The following is a 22644-nucleotide window of genomic DNA, read 5'->3' as shown; positions in this document are numbered from 1 at the left end:
TGGTTTGTTATTTGTCTATGATCTGCTAGTGTTGTGCATTGGTCCTCATACCTGTTGCTTAATGATATTTGGACATCAAGTGGTTGAGTGTTTCATCTTGTTTTTCTGATAGGGACCCCGCGTCATCGCTGCTATTCATTATTTTCAGAGGATTAGTACTGGTGTCACTTGAATAGGAGAAGCTAGAATTTATCGAGTGTAATTCATATAAATTTATTCTGCACTGGAAAGCTTTGATTCAGAGGTATATTATTGAGATGGTGTCATGGTACATTCTTGGCTGTCTAGTTACTCGTTTTGCCACCATCAATTATGATCTATCTACTTTTTATTTTTTGAAATGGTGTCTCCAATAGATTTTGGGGTTATATCCTTATAGAACTACATCAATAGGAATCATCATCATACAATCTCTACTCATACTTTTAAGGTTTATAAGAATTCATCCTGTTTGTTGTGACATCACCGACTTGGCTACGTTGACATGGGAGAAGCTGAGGAAGAAACCGCTTGTTGCTGGGGTAGAGATTGCAGAAGCCAGTGGAAATGGATTTTAGACGGCACAACATGGCGGCCCCTGAGGTAGGATATGATTAACGGAAGAAACGATGAATTTGTGGGAAAAGCTAATCATGCTTCAACTGTGTATAAACTTATAACTTATTATTCAAAATTTCAAATTCAATCTGGAGCAGGCAGTGAAATTCCATTCAATTGTGCAATTTTAGAAAAAAACTACAAGAAAAAATTGTCCCAGTCGCCTTCAGCTACGTGCCTTGTGTAGTTGTATCGAGTCAGAGAGTTTCTTAAATTTTGAATTGAAACGGGATATTCTTAGTGTCCTCTGCAGTACATATATCTGTGAGCTTGTTTGTTCTTCAGGTAAAATGAGGATTTTGGCAGAACAAAGTGAAAATACTGCTTCATGCTTAAGTATTGTGAAATTGTTGGCATGTTTAATCTATGGATGAATGTATCTTAAATACCTCTGCATATCCTCTTGTCTATGGAATTTTTGAACCAATGGCATCATTCGATTGGAAAAAAATTTTCACAAAATTTTGAAATTTTGTGTAGGAAAAACTAAAAAGTGCTTTCTAAAAGCTCTAACAAACACTGCCTAAGAATAGCTCTTTAGGTTTAAAAATTAGATAGGCTGATTCGGCTCATTGGAGTAAGAACTATTTAAGAAATGTGCGAAATGAAGTCAAGTCCCAAAATAATGGCTTTTGTTTTGATTCATTGGTCTCTGGAGAAAAAGTTCACCATTTCCAAATGGTGGACAGTCATGTTTAAGATTTATACCAAGCATAGTATTCTTATGTGGATAGATGGTATCGATTCGAACCCAAAACCTCTTAGATCTTGTGATCTCATCCTTGTCACTGTATCAACGCATCCTTGGCCAATGGTATCCCATAGTTAAATTATAGTAATTTTGTGTGGGAACACGGATCATAGAAATGTTTACTACCGATGTATTTTCAGTTAAGTGTCAATACATTTATTGAACAAGGAAGATAGACCCAGTTGACATTAGAAAAAGGAGTGTTGCATTCATAAAATCTCTTGTATAACACGGAGCAGTCTATGCTATCCCAACCGGGCGGTCGGGGTATAACACATGGCCTTGGCATACAGTGTCCAAGTACACTGGGCATGACAAGATTGTACTTTTATTTGGATAATGTTTCTCTACTTCTTTTTCAATTAACTCTACTTGTACGATTATAATTGCAATAAATTTGTATGTATCTTTCTGTATAAATGAACTTGTAATGATAAATAAGAATTTCTATTCTAGATTCATGAACTTGTAATGATAAACGAGGAATACTTCACTTTTTCATTCACTGTTAATTACCATTAGTTTATTCTCCTGCAATCTGTCATTGTCCCTGATAATTTAGGATCCTCGTTAATGAATAGCATATTGTGATTTTAACGTCCATATATGAAGCATGGATAGTCTATTCCAAATCTGCATTAAAAGCCAATAAATTTGGAATCATTATACGATTTTTGCCACCGCTCCTTTTTCAAATGCGATTTTATACCTTATTCATAGTTTGGATACAAAAGTCATTTGCTTAAAAAAAACAATTAAATAAATTCAGTTTTTAAAATATTTTTATAAAAAAAAAAAAAATGATTTTAACGTTTGAATAAATGTTGAAAAAATGATTTTTTTAACAAAAAAAAAGTCAAAATTTCTGACTTTTAAAAAATCAATTATTTGTACTTAAATAAAAGCTTTCTAAAAAAGTGTTGTTGTAAACAAACACCTAAGTTTTTAAGAAAAACACTATTTTTTTAAAAAAAAAAATGCTTTTTTCTCTGGCTCATTGCTGCTTCTTTAAAAAGAAGTGAATAAATACTGAGAGGTTTGTCCTCTGCATTGACCTTTATATGGTGCATCATATGCATACGTTATTGTTTAAAGTGGTCTAAATTATCTATTTATATATTCATCCAAAAATTCTGGAGCATCATATGCATACGATGATTGCATGTCGTTTAGGATTTCTGAACTTAGATGAGTGCTTGTTTTATCACAGTTTGCTACTCTTGCATTCAGCATCATTATTTCTCCAACTTACATAATAAGCAAAGAAATACACACGTTGAAGTATAAAAAAATGTGTGGACCATTTTAAAGGTCGTTTCATTTGTCGTTTTTTCGAATGGAAAATCAATCATCATACATGCAATGGTAAATTATGGAAGATTTTCGTAATACATACGAAAACATTTTTTTTAAGAGTAAAAACATTAATTTTACCACAGTAGTATTATGCGATTATCAATTTTAGTTTTTTCTTGATTAGTTTAACAAGTCAGACAAAAATAGAAATTTATAGAAAAAACTAACGTATTTATATGTCAAGATTGAAGCTGGCCGACTATAGAAAATAATGATAGAACAAAGTCGATAACTGTTGAAAAATAATTAGAGAAGTAAGAACACGAACCCATAATTAATTAAGATATACCTCGGTGCACCGAGTCGTGTTCCGTGCATGACTTGGAGAAGAATGGGACTTACACGGCGGAGAAACGCGATCCTTTGAGAAGCACCGAGTGGTGTTGGTTTTGGATTCAGCATGGCCAAGGGGTGACAGAGTCGTAGAGAAGCACGATAGTGAATAGGCAAATGCACAACACACAATCCAAGTACTCCCAAACTCAATTAAGAGGGACAGAAACCACCGGGGTCTTCCTCCTGCGACAAAAGTGATTTAGGTAGTCGTCATTAGATGTTCCAAACCCTGAGAGCTTGATGCCATATGCTTCCATCCTTCGTATGTCACGTGGAATAGGGGACTGCCAAAGTCCATCCCACCAAGCAGGGGCAAGAACAGGTGTTAAAGCGCATTGATTGGAGTGGCTGTGACAGCTTAGTGGACCAGCAAATCTGTTCCATACATGTCCCCATCCAACCTGGTTCTTCAAACCCTCTGAAAGCAAAGTACCTTGGAAGCTGCTAAAGAATCTAAGGGTAGAATGGCTAGAACTATTTTCATCTGCAGGCAGGTGCAGAGGAAGAAACTAATTATGAGAATATATATCTGAATGACAGAATTCGAAATGAAAGGCAATTACCTAGTCTACAAGCAGCTGCAAGTGCTGCAATCAATTGAATATAGGTTGTCCCAACCCGTCGATGAGCTCCCGAAATTACAGCATGTTTAGCACGTGATGCCAGGAAAAAATCAACAAAGGCTACCCATCTGGGTGCTGGGCCCCAGTCCTTTACTCTAAAATTTGAGCTGTTTGACTTGTTATTGATGGCAGAAATATTTAACTCGAAATTTTTGTAATCGAAATGAACAACCTGAAAGGGAAAGTTCAACAAGGTTCAGGAATGCGTATAATTATTAGCATGACATAAGTGCAAGTATGTCCTAAAGATGATTAGAAACCAAAGTATGCACACTAACATGAGAAGCATATATCCTTCTAAAAGATGTCTCATTGCAAGAAAGTACACCGACATTCAGGCCTCATTGCGATTTTACTTCACTGTAATATTGCAATAAATTAGCATGCATTTGAGAAGAATATGCTTATCATAGCAATAAAAAAAGGGATACTTACTTCTGTAAATTCCTCTAAAATTGGTACAATGTCTTTCACCAGAGAAGGGGTATCTGTAACCAAAACCAACTTAGGTCTCGATATCATTGAAGTATCCTGAACAGTTTTTTTCACACAGTCCAAGGCTGCTTGTATTGCTCTCACTGACCTGCAAAAAGTAGGGAAAAAATCCAGCATGTCTCTACCAAAGGCCATAAGATAATGCATAGGTAAAAGTTATGTGACATCTCATGCAACATGAATCTATTCCATGAATAAAGAAAACCCAATCATATACATCTTTGTGAGCGTAAACAAATCCTTCAATTTTTTTTCTAACTAATAAATATAGAAAAAGTTAGTTATTTGATCCATGTACCATGAAAGAAGAAGTGGATAACTTGCTAATTTTACAATATCATTTCCATCCTTAGTTATTGTGCTGCATTACCTATTCATCATCATCCGCATGTGCAGTACAATATCAGGGTCCTGACTGCCATTAAGAGCCCAATTTACTGCCTGCTCAATGTTTTTTGAAGGAAAGATTAAAACCCTCATTAATTCTCCAAACACATTAGCCCTGTGTTGAAGATCTTCAGGTTTCCCAAATAGATAAGAAGCTGCTTCCCTCATTTCAGGATGTACATTCTTTAAGAAAAACTGTGCAGCCACAGCATCTGTAGCATTTTGAAACCTATTGGAACATTATTTAATAATTATGTGCCAATTTACCGATAATTACTGCATATTTTACAGTACCATATGATTGGCTCTTGCCATTTCCTCCAATTACTGCAGATAACATTTGTCAACGCCGGTTTCTGAAAATCATCAATCCTCATTGTAAGATGTCTCCCATACTTTGCCAGACAGCGATTCTTTCTCCACAGATGCTTTACTTCTTTCATTGTAAGCGTTTGGTTGGAATAAGAGATGTAATCACCGAAAGGGTATTTACCCCTAAATTTTAGAAGATATAATGAATTAGTTTAAATAAATCAACATGAGCCGCTAGACTTAAAAATGTATCATAAACCCAGGAATTTCATCGTATTCTTTCACATGACCAGTCCAATTAATGGCTTCAATTTCCTGTAAATTGATGACGCATGATTCTAGCTTCACATACCTAATTCTCATAAACACATACCAAAAAAAAAATGTGAAGGTACAAAGCAACTAAATGTATCAACTAGTGAAGCAACAGTTGGACAAAATGGGGGAAGCACCAACAGAGGATCTCAAAACTTCCGAAGCCAGGATGTCAAATGAGACGAAGTGAGGGCCACTCATATGTCCTTGAACACTCAAGTTAGACTACGGGCAGTCTTATCCATTAAAGTGGCTATACTAATGCAAAGAATATTTTTAGCATCAACAAACACCGGAAGCAGAAAAGGTTAATTGGTTTCCTTTCACTTGGAAGGCGTTGCAGGGTTGTGCATTTACCCAGATCACAATGGAAAGATTTGGGCAACATAACCTCCATTTTAGACCCCCTATAGATAGGGAGAAATTTCCAAATGCAACAAACATGCACCATGGAAGATTACCAGCGCAGTTTGAGCAATCGGCGGCACAATCAAGCACTTAAAAAGTGAAAATGAGGTTAACATTTTCACGGTGACTTGCAAGAAGATAAAGCCATCGAAATGGAACTTAAAACACCCAGAGTACTTGACTGATGCCATCAGCCCTGCAATCTCTATGAAAGGAGGTTTTTTTTTTTTTTGGGGTTGGGGGGGTTGGGGGTGGTTGTGTTGCAAGACACTGTGGGAAGATTGCCAGCTGATCCTCCTAAGCCACCATGGGTGAAAAAATTGGGTGGACAGTAGACTGGAAAATATAGAAGGAAGAATAAACAGGTTGTGTCACAATTATGAAGAGCTTTAAACGCCTAGGCATTAATGCAAGAAACTATTTTGGTCAGAAGGGATTCAAGAAGCAATACCATTAGAGGAAAGGGAGGATATAAACGTGTTGTTATACCCTCATCCATGTTTGAGGCCGAAGTGCCGAACTAAAGTCTCAAGGGGCCAGTAATGTCATGGGCCACCAACGTGACCCAACAAATGCAGAGCCATGAGAAAGTGTGATTTCTCAGGGCTCTAGGTTTTTAATATTCCATGACAGCTAGAATCCTGGGATAGTTATCAATTGTTAAGACTACATTTATTTTATCAGATTGCTTATCATCCAAATAAAAGTTGTTGAGTCATTATCCAACATGAGATAATTGATAGGGTAGGTGGCAGGATCTCATTTTGCAGATTTCTGTTTATCAAGTTATGTGCATTTGTAGTTGTATATAAGGAAGTGGTATGGAATAAAAAATGACAGCTTGAATACTATCCTCATATTGATCATCAACGATCGTGAGGTTCTCTTCTTAAAATCCTCTATTTTTTTTTCCTATGATTTTCAAATAGTTAGACAAGGAAGAATACCCAATAAATCTAAAGATCTCACAGATCTTAATAACCAATCCATTCACCGCCATAACAAGATCCACCTCCCGGAACCATAAAATTTACTTGGAGTTTAAAAATTGCAAGCAAGAAACAAAAGGTTACAGTCAATAATAATAATGAAAAAGAAGAAAAATAAGAAGAAGCACAAATCCAAAATCCAAGGCAGAAAGAAAGGCTTGAGGGAGAACCAATATATGCCTGGTTTGCCCAATTATCAGTGATCTGTTCAACATCACACTAACGGCAGCAGCAGTTAAGATCTTGTACATTTCATTTCCCAAGCCGGCTTCTGAGGCCTTTCCAATAACAAAACCATGCTTGCAGAATTGGTGTTGAGGAAGTTCTCTCACTGTTAAAGCACCTGAATAAATATAAGTTTCATATCACCAGAATCTTTTGAGTTTTCTTATTCCAACAATAATCAAATATTACCAATTCAGGTAACATTAATTCACCCAATGAAAATAGAAGTCCGTATCAGCGACCAAAGAAATAGACTGTTTTTAAAATCATAGAAATAGTAAATGCATTATGCTATATTTGTCTAGTAGAATTTTGTCTTGACGCAACACCGTTGTCCGTCGTTATAGCTCAGCAGATGTATAAAGTATATTCCCCACAACTTATCATCATCTTCTCTACGAAATAACAACTAAGGGAATCAAGGAAAAAATAACAGTCAAATAGTTGCAATGCATAATACACTATTATTGGTTGACCGATGAATAACAAATTTTTCTAAAAAAGATTATATTATAGTTCGAGGTTAGTAGATTTGTTAGTTAGTTGCTTGGAGTTAATTATTCATCAAATACCAGTGCTTGTACGTAAAAAGAATGATGTACACAGTACACTATTATTGCTTGCCACTATTATCGATTGATGGATGAACAACAAATTTTTCTTGTTCAAGATTAGTTGATTAGTTAGTTTATCACTCAGTTAGTTGCTTGGAGTTAGTTGTTTATCAAATATCAACAAACACTGATACATTTAATAAATAAATATAATATAATAATAACGCCAAGTAATGAACTAAGTGATTAACTAACTACTCAACTAATCTTGAACTCTAGCAATACACACCAACTTCCTTTAATGGCTCTGCGGGAGAACTCTCACACAGTTCGATCCAAGTGCGCTGCATACGACTTACTGTAATCAGTCCAAATTTATGATATCAAACTATATAAGGCATTTACGATTACCCTCAACAGAAAATACTCCACCACCGTTTGGACTTCTTCAATCTAACTATGCTTTCATTGGATTCAGAGTGATTTGCTACCAAATAATATTAACCTAAGAAGCAAAGCTCAATTCACTTAATTTCCGAATTTCAATCGAAATGTCATCTCCAACTCACGGCTAATTAAAACAGAAAACCTAAACCCTAGTGTCTTGCAAGAAAACAAAGTGGGGAAAAACACGACTGGTTAACTACATCATTTAGGCAACGAATTCCAGAACTCAATATGTCCACTACCACCGAGAAACGCGTAAAAGTGGGGGAAAACGAGAGCACCATTTCGGGCGAAGTGATCTTGAATGATTTCTCTCACTCTAAGACTTTCCTCCGCATATCCTCTGCCGAAGATCTCACCCATTTCTTCAACAGTCGCGCATTTCTTTGTAATGTTAGTTTGTTTCGCAAAATTCATCGTCGTATTCAAGGAGTAATCCTCATTTTCAGAGACTCGTAGGGTGTTATTGTTACCAGGAAGCGGGGAAGATGGATCAACGGACTTTATACCGAGCATCACAACGCCAAGAGTGGCGAATAATGCAATCACGAGGAGAAGACTCTGCACGGGGAATCGACGGCGGCGCCATGTCGTCGTCTTCGAGCTCATGTTCAACACTTGACACACCCGAGGATCGGAACAGAGCTTTTCTGAGCTGGGACGGGTGCGATGTATTGGATTTGGGCCCAATCAGTTGAAGGCCCAACGTTTGCATACAAAAATAAATTAATTAGTTTCTTAGATAGAAGTAGAACTAGTTAAATGTTTTTTTTTTTTTTTACCAGAACTATATATTCTACGTATAAATAATTAGAGATGTTTAGTAGTTCGAATTTATCATATCGATTAATTTTTTTTAAAAAAATACTCATTTAACTTAGTTGCTTAGAAAAGTTTCTTCTCAATCAACAAGAGGCGACAACAAGAACAATTGTCTCAAATATAATGTGTTTCAAGTTTTGAATCAAATTTTTTCCCATAATATTATATTTTATGAAAAGGCAAACTGATTAATTACTCAAAAATTCGAAAAAAAATAATGATTTCATAGCAAATCTACCACTGATTTACATAAATCCGAAAAAAAATTTCATTTCTATCTGAAAAATGGTCCCCGAATAGGGATGGCAATTGGTCGGGTTTAGCATCAAACCCGACCCGACGGAATAGGTCTAGACCCACCTAAACGGGTCCACAAGCACCAAACGGGTCCGGAGTGGGTCCCAGATTTGGCCAAACCCGCCCCACCCGCCATGTATATATGTATATATAATAAATTTAAAATGTACATGTATATATATAAATATAAACTAAATATGTAATATTAATAATATATAATCATATTTTTATACTAAATAATTAATATTTTATCCATAATTTTAGTGTATAATATTATTGGATTGAAATCAATTTATTTTATTATGATAGATTTAGTATAAAAATGTATCATTATAATATTTTTTTGGTTAATAATTATTAATTAATTACAAGTTGATCAATTTTAACTTGTGAGAATATATTTTTTTGTTTTAAATACTATCAATATATATTTAAAATTAAATTAAATTATTTTTGTTAATTTTATATTTTTTAATTTAATAAATTTAAAATTATTTAATTTTTGACAGATCCAATGGTTTTAACCCGAAACCCGCTGGGTTCGCGGAACGGGGCGGGTCCAGTCCAGTCCAAAGGGAGGCGGGGCGGGTCTCGGGTTTAGCCAAACCTGCCTCAGACACACCCCTTTGCTATCCCTATCCCCGAAGACCTGTTTCCTTATGCTGATTATCACATCAATCAAGAAGTTAAAATCATGTAATTAATAAATGTTGCCAATTCGAGCTTTTCCATGACTGATTACATCATGTTGTTTCATTTTGGAACTATTTTATTTAATTTCTATGCAGTATAACTAATGGAAAAATTATTTTTTGATCACGTATCACGTATGTTTGTATTTTTTTGGATTTTGAATTTATATGTTATAAAAGTTCAGTTTTAATAAAGTATTTTTTATTTTTGATAATTATTTTTTTTATTGAAATTGTTGATGTGGTAGCGCACACATTAGCACCACAAAAATATTATTTGGTATTAGATTAGCTTCGCAGACAAAATATTCGTATAAATAAATAAAAAATAAAAATAAGAAGGAAAAGAAAATAAAATAAAATAAAAGAAAAGAGAAAAACACAATTTTCCCTATTTTTATTTATTTACTATATAATAATAGGTGAATCACATAAAAAAACTGATTTTAATCGTTAATGTGGGTGGACTAATATATCATTCGTCTCTTTTTTTTTTTCTTTTTTTTATCAAAGAGGACAAAATGATAATTTCATATGATAAACTTTCCCGACTCTCTCCATTTCCTCCCACCTTTCTCAATCTCTCGTCCATAACTTCCCACGTCTACCTTTATGCGGGTTAAGGTTCATGTCTCTCCTGAAAAATATAACACTAATAATCCTTGAAGGTAAACACTGATATAGTTTATAAAATTCCGATCCTTATCTCAAAATACTACGTTTGGATTATTATATTACACGCGTTGCACGTAGCAACGCGTGTGCTTCGATAACTAGTAATTAATTAATTATGATTATATTTCGACAAATTTGATGAAAAATAATACTCATGTTTAAGCAAAATTCAAATATCTATACTATATATATTAAACAAGAACACTTTAATTGGTATCCCAATCTCAAATAAAAAAAAAAAAACTCAAAAAAATATCAAATTAAAAAAAATACTTATCATATTAAAATCAAACTTGAGTTAGGGAGTGTCTTCAAATTTGAAACAAAACACCACATTCTTAATCCTCTGCCGTCCGTCTGCGGTATGGATGTCTGTACGCTCCTTTGTTTTTCAGGTAAAATGATGATTTTGGCAGAACAAATGGAAAAAAAAGACTCGGTCTGGGCTGAATTCAAACTGGCTGAAAACTAATCTGTTAGAAAAATCTTATGGCTTCAAAATCTTTACATGCTGTTATGTTTTAGCTTCTATTCAGTTTCCTATGATTAATTTGGCGAGAATGTATGGTATTATGCAGGATTTTGAAATTTTACCAGAAAACTGTTGTAAGGTCTCAGATATGGTGTTAATTCTGTGATATAATCAGTGCAGTATAAATGAAACAAAAATTTTTAGTATGTAACTTGAATTTTTGAGATAATTCCGAAAGTAATGCCTTACTTTAGAAATAATTATTGCTCATGCTGGTGCAGCAATAACCCATTATGAGGTTTTCCTTGATGTGGAACTGAGAATGGAGATCACATGGTAGATTGATTGGTAAAGAGCTCCTTAATATTTGTGTTAACAAAAGAGAGGATATCTGAATCTTCCGAAGTTGCTATAGGAATATGTGAATTGTTTCATGCCTAATAATTGCAAAATTGTTAGTGTGGTTAAATCTATGGATGAACATATTTGAAAATACCTGTGTAGCCTTTTACGTTTGGAATTTTGATGAATGGCGTTATTATCAAATTTATCGATGTTTTTCCTCGTAAATATTGAGGGTATCTTTTAAAGATACTAGTATAGCTATTTGTTTTTTGAACTTGAAAAAATGGATCATCATAATTCGATTAGCAAGAACTACTTAAGGAATGTGCAAAATAAAGCTAAGACCCAAAATAAGGGTGGAAAGTTTTTTTGTCGTAATTCATTGGTCTCTGAAGAAAAATCATCTCAATTTGGAAAAGGTTGACAGCGATGTCTAAAAATGTTTATATGTTGATTGTCGGTCTTAAACTATATTCAAACATTTATTGCAAGCCTAGTGTTCTTGTCGGTATAGGTGGTGTCTGATAGTTAAAGTAATTTTGTTGGGGAACACTGATAATTGAAATTCTTGCAAGCAGTGTATTTTCAGATAAGCCTTGACTCGATAAATTTGTTGAACAAGATTGATAAACACAGATGACATAGAAATAGGTGTGGTGCATTCATAAATCCCTTGTATAACAAATGGCATACGATGGCGGATACCTAACATGACAAGATTGCTTTTTTATTTGAAATTGATGCTTTACCATTCTAATGCTAGTTCAAATACAAAGGCCAGAGTAGAGCAGAACTTTATGAGAAAGAAAGTTCCATGCTGGCCAAGTTTAACACACTTAATCCAGAAACATTCCTTATTAGAAATAGCGATATTACGGAATGAAAGCTTCTTGTTTATATAATTGTAATTGCAATGAATTTGTATGCATCTTCCTGTATAAATGAACATGTAATGATAAACAAGACACTCTTATTATATAGCTAGTTTAACGAACCCCACTTGATCCGCAAATTTTCCTTATCATAAATAAGGATGTTCTAGATTAAGAACGTCTTATTTATGATTGCGATAAATTTGTACGCATCTTCCTGTATGAATGAACTTGTAATGCTAGACGAGGAATACATTGTTTTTTTGATTCTCTATTAATTAACATTAATTTATTCTCATGCAATCTGTCATCATTACTGATTATTAAGGATCCTCATTAATGAATAGCAGATTGTGATTCTAATGAATCTAGTTCAAATAATAAATGTAAAGGCCAGCTTGGAACATAACTTTCTTAGAATGATTATCTTAAAGTTCAGTGTTAGCTACGTTTAACCCCAGTTAATCCGCAAACGTTCCTTGTTAGAGATAACGATATTCCAGGATAAGAGCATAATTCAAATAAATTAGTATGCATCTTTCTGTATAAAAAAAATGAACTTGTAGAGATACACAAGAAACCTTTTATTATATAGCTAGTTCAACCCCACTTGATCTGCAAATATTCCTTATTACAGATAAGGATATTCTAGAATAAGAATGTCTTATTTATATAATTAATTGCGATAAATTTGTATATATCTACCTGTATAAATGAACTTGTAATGATAGATGAGGAATACTTTGTTTTTTTATTCACTATTAATTACGAATAATTTATTCTCATGCAATTTGTCATCATTCCTGATATTTATGGATCCTCATTAATGATGGCAGATTGTGATTTTAATGTCCAAATCCAAAATATGGATAATCTATTCCTCAATCCACATTATAAGCCAATAAATTTGGAATCGCTAGACGATTTTATGCCACCATCATTTTCTGAAATGCGATTTTATACCTAATTGATTGATTGAACCATTGCTACTTCTTTTGAAAGAAGTGAATAAATACTGGGAGGTTTGTCCTCTGCGCCCACCTTTATATACATCATCATATGCATGTGCGTCCTTACTTTTAAATTTTCTAAAAGTGATCTTGATTATCTACTTCATCTTCTCTTAATTATTTCATTTAAAGATTGTTGTGGTAATTCTGGACACTACTCCATATTGAAGTAAGTGAAATACAGGTGACAAATGGTCCAAGCTTAATCCCAGTCATTCTAGTTTATAATGGACATTATACATGCACAGACTTGTTTATCTCCTAATTGCTTCTCATAGACTATATTATTCTCGATGCTTGCATGTCCCTTCAGGATTTCTGAACTTATCCGAGTGCTTTGTTTACTCAGTTTGCTGCACTTGCGTAGTTGCATTCAGCATCATTGTTTCTAGCAAAGAATACAAATGTAGAAGCATTAAAAAATGTGGACCATTTTGAAATCCTTTTCATCTGTCATTTTTTTATTATTGACAAATTTTCTATTCTGATTAATTTTTTTATGCTTATTTTGTCCTGGTCAAATTCTGCAGCTGGGAATAAAAAATATTTCTTATCATTTGAAACAAAGAGATGTGTTCTGCTGAAGGAGGAAGTGGATCAGGTGACAAAGAAACCAACAACTCGCAAAAAGGGGAGACACAATTTCGACGGCATTCTGAGCAACAAATTCAACGGCTGGAAGCGTAAATATTAAATTCTAACTCCTCATTTTAGTAGAAATATTTTAGTCTCACCATATTGCTCTGGTAAATTTCAGCTCATGCATTTTAATGCATAAGCCACTTAAAACTAATTTTCCCGTTTTTGTTGTTATTCCATGATGAGTCCATCATTTACTGTGTTGTGGTTTTTATATCTCTCAATAATTATGTAATAACACATCTGTTCTCGCATCTTCCATCAATTAACTCTTTATCGAAATAGAGGGATTTTAATGCAAGGAGAAATTTGAGAGTTCCTAGTAAGCTATGTTTTTTTATGTTTTTTTGGAAATGCTTTCATTTCCCAGAAAATGTTAACTAATATGCTCATATTGTTTTCAAACTATTTTAATAGAAAATGTAATTTAATTTCATTTCCACAAAATCATTGTATTATTTCAATGTTTCATCATTCCTAAAAACAATTCTACTGTTATATTGTATTTTAACTCAAATAATTTATTGTTAAATTTTAAATTATCCTTTTATAATGGAAAAATTAAATAATCTGATAAACTAAATAAGATATCTTAATTAGAAAACATGTCATTCAGAAACGACGACCAAATATACATAACAACCTTATTCAACTTTTAAAAGTACATTTCTGTGAACTATTTTCCAGAAATTCTGGGAACGTGTATATAAAATACTCTTATTTTCCAATTATTGTTTTGTTTAACAAATGGTGGGATGACAAAATTATGATATCATCTGAGCTCTAGTTTCAACATTTCTTGATGAATTAACTAAAAAAGTTTCTCGACTTTCTAGCCTTATCGGTTATCTTTAAAATATTTTTCACCTTTCTTTATACTTTTGTTGAAAGGTTCTTTGGTGCTGATGACTTGAATGCAGTTTTTTTAAGGAATGCCCCCACCCAGATGAGAACCAAAGGCAGCAATTGAGCAGGGAACTAAGTCTTGACCCTACGCAAATAAAGTTCTGGTTTCAAAATAAAAGGACTCAGAAAAAGGTACTAAACAGTTTTTATGTAAACATATTTTTTCGTAAATGTTCTAAGTCTCAGGTTTCATATGCAATGTGGTAATTCAATGTAATATTTTTTAGGCGCAAAGTGATAGAGCTGAAAACAATGTCCTCCGGTCTGCCAATGAAAGATTTCGCAGTGAGAATCTTGCAATGCAGGAGGCAGTAAGAAATAGCCTTTGTCAGTCTTGTATTGGTTCAGCTCTTGGGGAAGACGAGAAACATGGTGTGTTACAGAGGTTGAAGATGGAAAATGTACTATTGACAGAAGAGGTGATCATAATCAGTTTTTCCTTTTTTTTTCTCAGATAGTAACTAAAAATTTTTCTATTTAAACGGTGGAATATCCAGAGACGTTGCACTTAAATGTTACTTGATCGAGCTAATTGTTTTTTAACGCAGCTCTAGTATTTCCTATTTAGATGTTTATTTGGAGCATTTCTTAAATGGTCTTTTGCCAAATTTTTGCAGCATAGACGTTTGATTGACATGCAAAAACTAACCACGTCTCCTCCTGGAATTGGGTCCTTTATAGAGACGCCCGAAAATCATTCAGTTGGTGACAAAATGGGCGCCACTGCTGCTCCTGATCTTGAACAAATGCCATGGAAATTACAGGATCTGAAATCACAGCATCAGTTAACTGAAATAGAGAAGCTCGAAAAATCTCTCATTATTGGGATAGCTGCTACTGCCATGGATGAGCTTGTGGAGCTTTTACACCTGAAAGAGTCTGTCTGGATCAAGTCCTCCAGTGATGGGAGATCTCTTATACATCACGATAGTTATTATAAGCTTTTTCCAAAGACAAATCATTTAAAACTTGTGAATGCTCGGATTGAATCTTCAAAAGATTCAGGAGTGGTGGCAGTTGCTGCAACAGATTTAATTGAAATGCTTCTTGATTCGGTACAAACTTCGTTTGCTCTCCTTGTCCAACATATAATGTGAATTATTATTATTATTATTATTATTATTATTATTATTATTATTATTATATGTTACTTCCTGCTTTCAAATACAAATATGCATTGTTAATATTCCAGAAGAAATGGAAGGATTTGTTTCCTACTATTATCAACGAATCAGGGACCATTGAAGTGATTGATACTGGAGAGTTTGGTGGTTCTCTGAATTTGGTAAAGATTTAAAGAGCAGTTTTTCTATGTGCTAGCAATGAGTAAGGCATTATGAGGTTTATATATGATGATGTTCGTGCAGATGTATGGAAAATTACACGTTTTGTCACCTCTTGTGGCTCCCCGGGAATTCATTTTTCTTCGCTACTGCCGACAGCTTAACTCAAGCACTTGGATTCTAGTCGATGTATCCTATGATTTCATCAAACAGCTTGAAGATTCTGCTCCATATCACTCTCGGAAGTTTCCTTCGGGATGTATGATTGAAGATATTTCAAATGGAAAATCTAATGTGAGTTAAATGCAATCTTATTAGATTGACTATTGTGGTTTGATTGTTCTTGTCTGCACCAAGATGATGATAACCATCATAAACGAGGAATGTTATTAAAATGCTTATCATTTTTTTTTTAAAAAGACAATTGGTAGGATTTTTTTCATTTAACCAAATGTTGAGTGCTTCAAAACTTTTCAAGTGCACATGTTATAATAAATCGTAAATGATTCCGATATGTCGTTATACACTAGAGACATAAATTTTAGAAAATAAAATGAGTTATATTTTTAAAATTCACTGCTTTTGGGTGCTGAATATAGATATTTTTTTTTAATTAATTGTCTTAGGGGCTCATATATTCATAATTGAATTCTAAATTATTTGCCCTAATATAAGATACTTTATTTGATTAATAAAGATGGCATTGAATTATAAATTTTGATTTCACTTCATTTTCAATGTTAGGAATTTTAAATAGATTCATATTTCGAAAAGCTATGAATTTTAGTTATTTTCAGATTCAACATATAGTTTTTACATTATTTATTGTTCGACTCACTTTAAAGAAAAAAAAATTACCCCTTCCAGTATAAGTTAATTCATGTGGTGCATTTTCTATACCTAAAAATTAATCAACATTATGTATACTATATTAGCAAATGTTTAGAATTTTATTTTGATATCTTTTTTGTTAAAATTAAATCCTCCTTTATTTTTTCATGTGTCACTAATTTGTTCTCTTTGTTGAGTTGAAGAAATTCTTGAAACTAAATTTTTTTTTCCTCACATTATCTTCATTTTTTTTCTTTGTAGTTATCCTTTTTTTTTTTTTACAAATTTAATTTCTGGTCTTTAAAACATTGATGAACTTTTTCACCAAAAAGTGTACTCAGAGTTCACCGTGCAAAAATTCACGAGCTAGCATACTGATGATTGTAAATCAAGTAGTTGATGCAAATTTGGTCGGTATGAAAAGATAAATAAGACATAATGTCTCTTCTGGAAGTCGCTCATCCCGCTGTTTGCACATCCATTGCACATATTGATAAAGAAATGGAATATCTAAAAGCATTTGTTTTCTTGATAGATTACATGGATTGAGCATGTTGAAGTGGACGATAAATCATTGACCCATCGCTTGTATAGAGATTTAGTGTGTAATTGTCAAGCGTATGGAGCTACAAGGTGGGTAGTTACCCTTCAAAGGATGTGCGAGAGGATTGCATTCTCAGTGGGGCCAACTATGACACATAAACATTCTCTTGAAGGGGGTAACATATAATTATAATATGTCATTCTATTGCCCATAATGTGAGGGTTTATGATTTTGGGAACTGAGCATGAAGTGATTTATATTTATCTTGTTCATTCAGTTATTGGCTTGCCCGAGGGCCGAAGGAACTTGAAGAATCTTTGCCATAGAATGGTCATGAACTTTTGTGAAGAATTGAGCATGTCAGATAGACTAGATTTTTCCCACTCGTCAGCTTCGAATAGCAGTGGAGTGCGGGTCTCACTCCATAGAAGCAATGTACAAGGGCTGCCTAATGGTCTGATTTTGAGTGCTGCAACCTCTCTTTGGCTTCCCTTTTCTTATGAAACTCTCTTTGATTTCTTCAAAGATGAGAAAAATAGAGCTCAGGTGTTTAAACTTGCTAGTTTTGTCTTTTGGTTTCCTAATAGTCGCATCATGTCTTATTTTTCTTGAAATGATTTCATTTTCTAGTAAGGCTGAAAGATTAAATGTATTTTTCATGCAGTGGGATGTCCTGTCTAATGGAAATATTTCCAATGAGATTGCACACATCTCAACCGGGACACATCCTGGAAACTGTGTCTCTGTCATTCAGGTTACTTTCTCTTCTTGTCTAGGGTGCTATATTTCTTGAAGTTCCGAGTCTCGTGCATCTGGAAATAATGATGTTCTGATGAGAATATTTCATTTTTAACATTTACCTCAACTGTAGTTCAGTTTTTGTGCAACGTATGTGACATTTTTGGCTGCATTGATGAGAATATTTCATCTTAACATTTACCTTAGACCTTATTGGCACATAGTTAGCACAATATCTCTTTCAAAGAAAATATCATTCTTTTAAATTTAAGCAAAGCGCATTTTGTTAAACAGCTTAGAATTTGGAATTAGCCACACACATTGAGTTCGGACTTTGTACTCCATTCACACATTTTTTTTTTATCACTGGATTGGTAACTCTATTATATTTATAAATGAAATATAACGATGCTGAAAAGTAAGAAAATTATTTATTTAGATCAAGTGCAACTTTTGTGCATGTGAGCTGAGCAACATCTGTAATGATATATCTAATTTAATAAATTGAAATCCTCGACAATTTGTCCTAAATTGATTCGAAATTTCCTTTTCCTTCTTTTTTTTTCCGGTAACAATGTCGTTTGCATAGCAGCCTTATGTACCCGAGGAGAGCAACATGTTGATTCTGCAAGAGAGTTGCATTGACCCTCTTGGGGCGATGGTGATATATGCCCCTATAGATTTACCATCTGTCGTTGTTGCTGTGAATGGAGGGGACACAACCAAGATTCCAATACTTCCATCTGGATTCGTGATTTCTAGAGATGGTCGTACTGATGATGGAGTTGGATCATCGTTCAGTTCGGGTAAGGGCAAATCCAGCGGTTCTCTCGTGACTGTGGCTTTTCAAACATTAATGTGCTACGGCACACTGTCGAGGGAACGGAATATGGAGTCTGTAGCTATTCTGCATGCTCTTTTAAGTTCAACAATTCAAAAGATAAAGACGGCTCTCGATTGTTCAGAGTCGGAGTGACATTTATACTTTTCGATTCTTATTGTGTGTGTGTGTATATATATATATATATATATATATATTACTCTATTATTATTATTATTATTATTATTATTATTATTATTTAAAAGTGTAAATAAAAGGGTAAATTTTTACAATTGTGAATCTACAACTTTGTTTTTTTACTCTACACAAATTTATGTAAAAATAAATAATATAAGGATATAAATGTAAAAGTTAAATATTGGCTAGGACATAAAAGTAATATATTATATTACTTATCTATATCATCATCATCAAAGTGTAAATCAAGGTCAAAATTTATCATTATGTATTTTCAACTTTGTCATTGGTTAGTACACACTTGATAAATTTTATGAGGATACTTTTGTAAAATCAATTATTATGATAAGGTCAAAATTGACAATGTGTGCATATTATATAAGGTTCCAGTTTAAAAAAAAAAATTGAAATATCAAAATACTTTAGTTTTTATTTCTTGTAGATAAAGTGAACATATTTTTTTCACAAAAATTTTAATTAAATTAAATAATTACCGAATTTCCTAAAAGATTGAAACACCAAAATACTTTAGTGTTTATTTGTTTGTAGATGGAATGACATATTTTTTCAACAAAAAATATTATGTATTTTAATTTGCGTAAGGATCTATTGAACTAAATAGTTATATCATGAGTTTATAAATATAACAAAATATCAGATTTTTAAACATTATTTATATATATATATAAATTAAATTACACATTGGTGTTGAAATAAATCAATTCATGTGGAGTCCATTTTTAATCTAAAATAATAAATAAAGAACAAACCAACACACAAATATCATATATGTAAAAGTTGAAATTTAAAAAATTAAATAGTTTTCATCCTCAAAAAATCTAAAAAGTATAACAATTATTTTACGAGATGATGTTACAATTAATGAAGGAATATTTTTACAAGAGTTGGACAATTGTTTTTAGCAAAACTATAATATTGATATTATTTAAATATTATTGAAGTCTGTAAATATATCTATGTTAATCAATCTACTATGGGTTAGTTAATAAATCAAAAAAAAAAGTCTAGAAATTATGGATGACACATCTCACATTAAATTAAAGATCCTGTAAAAATTACATTGATGCAAATTTTCAACCAGATAAGTAAATAAAGTAAAATATGCAACAAAACGGTTGAGATAAAATATGGAATGTTACATTTGTAATTAAAGACATTCAAAATTCAATCAAAAATTTCAGCAATGAGAGCATTGTAAGCAAAAAGATGTCAGTAGATTTTGGAAAAAGAGAAATAAAAAAGAAAAGATTATTTTCAACAAATACAATGATTGTTAACGATACTTACATATAAGTAATGGAAGACGATAAAATACCAGAACGCAGATGAAAAATGAGGAAATATTTGTTATTCTTTGCAAGTAAATATTTTTAGCATAAAAAAGAGACCGTCTGATTAAATAATAACGATAGAAAAATGCAAATAATTGATGAAAATAGTATATCACAAGAATTGTTATTAAAGATGATGATAATAATTATGATTCTTTCATGGAGAATAAAAAATACATGATATGAAAATCGCTAAAAAGAGAAAATCCCACATATAAAATAAAAATATATATGACGCAATAATTTAAATTAAGGTTTAGAATGAATCATCTATACCAATTTTTTTTTCGTAAATCAATAATGATCAACATATAACATAGAAAATTAATAAAATCATATTTAATATAATTTGATTAACATATCTTACTTATTAACAAATACAGAATAAATCATACATACATTAGATAGAAAATAAGACGAATTCATGGTATGAAGCATGTCAATTTATCAAGATTAATAAAAAAAAAATAAAAAACTCGATCGAGCTGTAATAATTAGATAAGTTTCAATATCAATATTATGTTAATGTAAAAATATAATAAACGTAACACTTATATTTATAAGCTTATTGATAATGTCTTATTCTAAACTGTTAATGTGCATGAAAAATAATCATGACCATAAATAATATAAACATTGAAACTGCAAGTGTTACATTGTTCGAAAATGTTACAAATATTTTTATTAGTTGCAATGTCGAATGTTATATTGATTATATCACTAAGAAATGTAATATATTTTTATTTTTCAAAAAGTATATATTATTACTATGAAAATCATTTATTAACTGCTTGTTAATATCTTCTCATCTCAATTAATTTATTTAACAACGTTTATTTACAATAAAAAATGTTCACGTGCATCGCACGTGACTTTTATTTATATATATATATCTACATCTTTGGCAAGTACTACTTTTTCCTGTTTTACGCGCATAGAGCTTCTATCACTGCGTGATCACTATTTTTTGTTTATTTATGTGCATTTAGCGTTCAATGTACACTCATTTCATTTTAGTACTACATGTGTGATGTGTCTTAATTATAGAGTTTATTGCATCAAAACTTTCTGTGAAATATTGAAAATGCACAATTTTTCTTTGTGAAATTTTAATTGGCGTCCAAGTCCTTAACCTTTTGTAATAGTTGCACGTTTAACACTTGTCACGATGATTTTGTTAAACATGCGCTGTTTTTCCGCCAAAATAACCATTTTTTAAATATAATATTAGGATTATGATACGAAAATGACCTTTTATTATTGTAATAATTTTCATATCTACTCATATACATCACCCACATCAAAATACATAATTTGTATTCACAAATACACGTGATATATTAGAGTAAATATAAAAAAATACTACAATAAAATGATATTTTCGTACTATAGACCTAATGTTGTATCATAGAGCTAATATTATCAAAAAAATTGTTGATTAGACAATGTAATTACGCGTGTTCAATAACTCATTGAGGCAAGAGTTAACCTGCAACTATTACAAAAGATTAAGATCTAAGATGTCTATTAAAATTTCACAGGAGGAAAAAAATGTATTTTTAATATATCACATGGGGAGTTTGGTGCAATAAAATCTTTATACAAATATATAAGCATGTATCTTTATTTAATAATTTTTTTATTCTTTTCCTAATATACCTTTATTTAATCTGGAATCATATAATTATGTTATTTGGATTTTATTTGTGCATAATTTTATTTTTTTTGACAAAGGGGTGGGGTTGTGGGTTTAGAATCCTTGACCTCTCCCAAATTTGGAGAAATTGGTGTCATTAGACCAATTGGTCATTGGCCTTTATGCATAAAGTTTATACATTAAATGAAGTATAAATAACAAAAAATGAAGTGGAAATAAAGACTCACTATTGGAAAGGTAATCATTTATATAAGCATAATTAAATAAGAGTAAATTAAAATTAGAAACTTGTCAGTATAATTAACATTCTGTATGAAAAAAGCATAGTAATATAATTGGGATAGAGTTAATATAAATAGAGGTTTTATTGTGCAATATTAAAAAGATAAAGTTAGTCTAGTAATTAGGAATTATTTATAAAATAACGATCTTAATATAATGCACAGATAACAAACTAAAAATATTTTTAAAACTATTTGATTCAATCTTTGTGTATTTTAGAGCAATTCAAAAATACATGTAAGTGAGTACATAAGCACGCTAGAAAAACTCATCTTGATATAGTGGAAACAGTCATCGAATGTAATTAAGACATTACAATTCATTACATCGAACATGGTTATTCTTTCTTCTTTTTTTTTTAAAGTTTGATCAAACATATTTTCCAAATTTTGCTCATATTTATTTTATGTGCTT

General features: G+C 32.1%; 2 protein-coding genes across 3 annotated transcripts; one reads left to right on the top strand and one right to left on the bottom strand.

The window, feature by feature from the left end:
• Nucleotides 1-2840: 2840 nt before the first annotated feature.
• LOC140871634 (uncharacterized) lies at nt 2841-8469 on the bottom strand. Its single transcript, XM_073274236.1, has 7 exons — nt 8077-8469; nt 6750-6912; nt 4840-5040; nt 4529-4774; nt 4099-4246; nt 3604-3835; nt 2841-3524 (listed from the first exon to the last, which is right to left on the bottom strand). The coding sequence occupies exons 1-7, from the start codon at nt 8402-8404 to the stop codon at nt 3187-3189; spliced, it is 1656 nt and encodes a 551-aa protein (XP_073130337.1). The 5' UTR covers nt 8405-8469; the 3' UTR covers nt 2841-3186.
• A 2142-nt stretch (nt 8470-10611) lies between these two features.
• LOC140872082 (homeobox-leucine zipper protein HDG11-like) lies at nt 10612-18924 on the top strand. 2 transcript variants are annotated; one of them, XM_073274814.1, is made up of 12 exons: nt 10612-10676; nt 11035-11101; nt 13511-13663; nt 14540-14657; nt 14753-14944; nt 15143-15580; nt 15718-15810; nt 15893-16102; nt 17175-17358; nt 17461-17729; nt 17848-17937; nt 18514-18924. In XM_073274814.1, exons 3-12 carry the CDS (start codon nt 13551-13553, stop codon nt 18895-18897), a joined length of 2091 nt encoding a protein of 696 aa, XP_073130915.1. In that variant the 5' UTR covers nt 10612-10676; nt 11035-11101; nt 13511-13550; the 3' UTR covers nt 18898-18924. The 2 variants fall into 2 exon arrangements, with proteins under 2 accessions (XP_073130915.1, XP_073130916.1); XM_073274815.1 differs by lacking the exon at nt 11035-11101 and having other exon boundaries at nt 10613-10676.
• The last annotated feature ends 3720 nt before the right edge of the window (nt 18925-22644 follow it).

The sequence above is a fragment of the Henckelia pumila genome, unplaced genomic scaffold, assembly GCF_033568475.1.
Source record: "Henckelia pumila isolate YLH828 unplaced genomic scaffold, ASM3356847v2 CTG_461:::fragment_3, whole genome shotgun sequence".
Taxonomy (NCBI): Eukaryota; Viridiplantae; Streptophyta; class Magnoliopsida; order Lamiales; family Gesneriaceae; genus Henckelia; species Henckelia pumila.
The sequence above is the reverse complement of the archived record's forward strand: the minus strand, read 5'-3'. Positions and strand labels throughout refer to the sequence as shown.

What these genes read in the sequence shown, in the direction of transcription:
- LOC140871634 (XM_073274236.1), bottom strand. Translation starts at nt 8,404, where the DNA reads ATGAGCTCGAAGACGACGACATGGCGCCGCCGTCGATTCCCCGTGCAG. An exon ending in TGGCAAGAGCCAATCATATG is followed by an intron (nt 4,775 to 4,839) that starts GTACTGTAAAAT and finishes ATGTTCCAATAG; the next exon opens with GTTTCAAAATGCTACAGATG. An exon ending in ATGCGGATGATGATGAATAG is followed by an intron (nt 4,247 to 4,528) that starts GTAATGCAGCAC and finishes TACTTTTTGCAG; the next exon opens with GTCAGTGAGAGCAATACAAG.
- LOC140872082 (XM_073274814.1), top strand. Translation starts at nt 13,551, where the DNA reads ATGTGTTCTGCTGAAGGAGGAAGTGGATCAGGTGACAAAGAAACCAAC. An exon ending in CAAATTCAACGGCTGGAAGC is followed by an intron (nt 13,664 to 14,539) that starts GTAAATATTAAA and finishes ACTTGAATGCAG; the next exon opens with TTTTTTTAAGGAATGCCCCC. An exon ending in TTGAAATGCTTCTTGATTCG is followed by an intron (nt 15,581 to 15,717) that starts GTACAAACTTCG and finishes TTAATATTCCAG; the next exon opens with AAGAAATGGAAGGATTTGTT.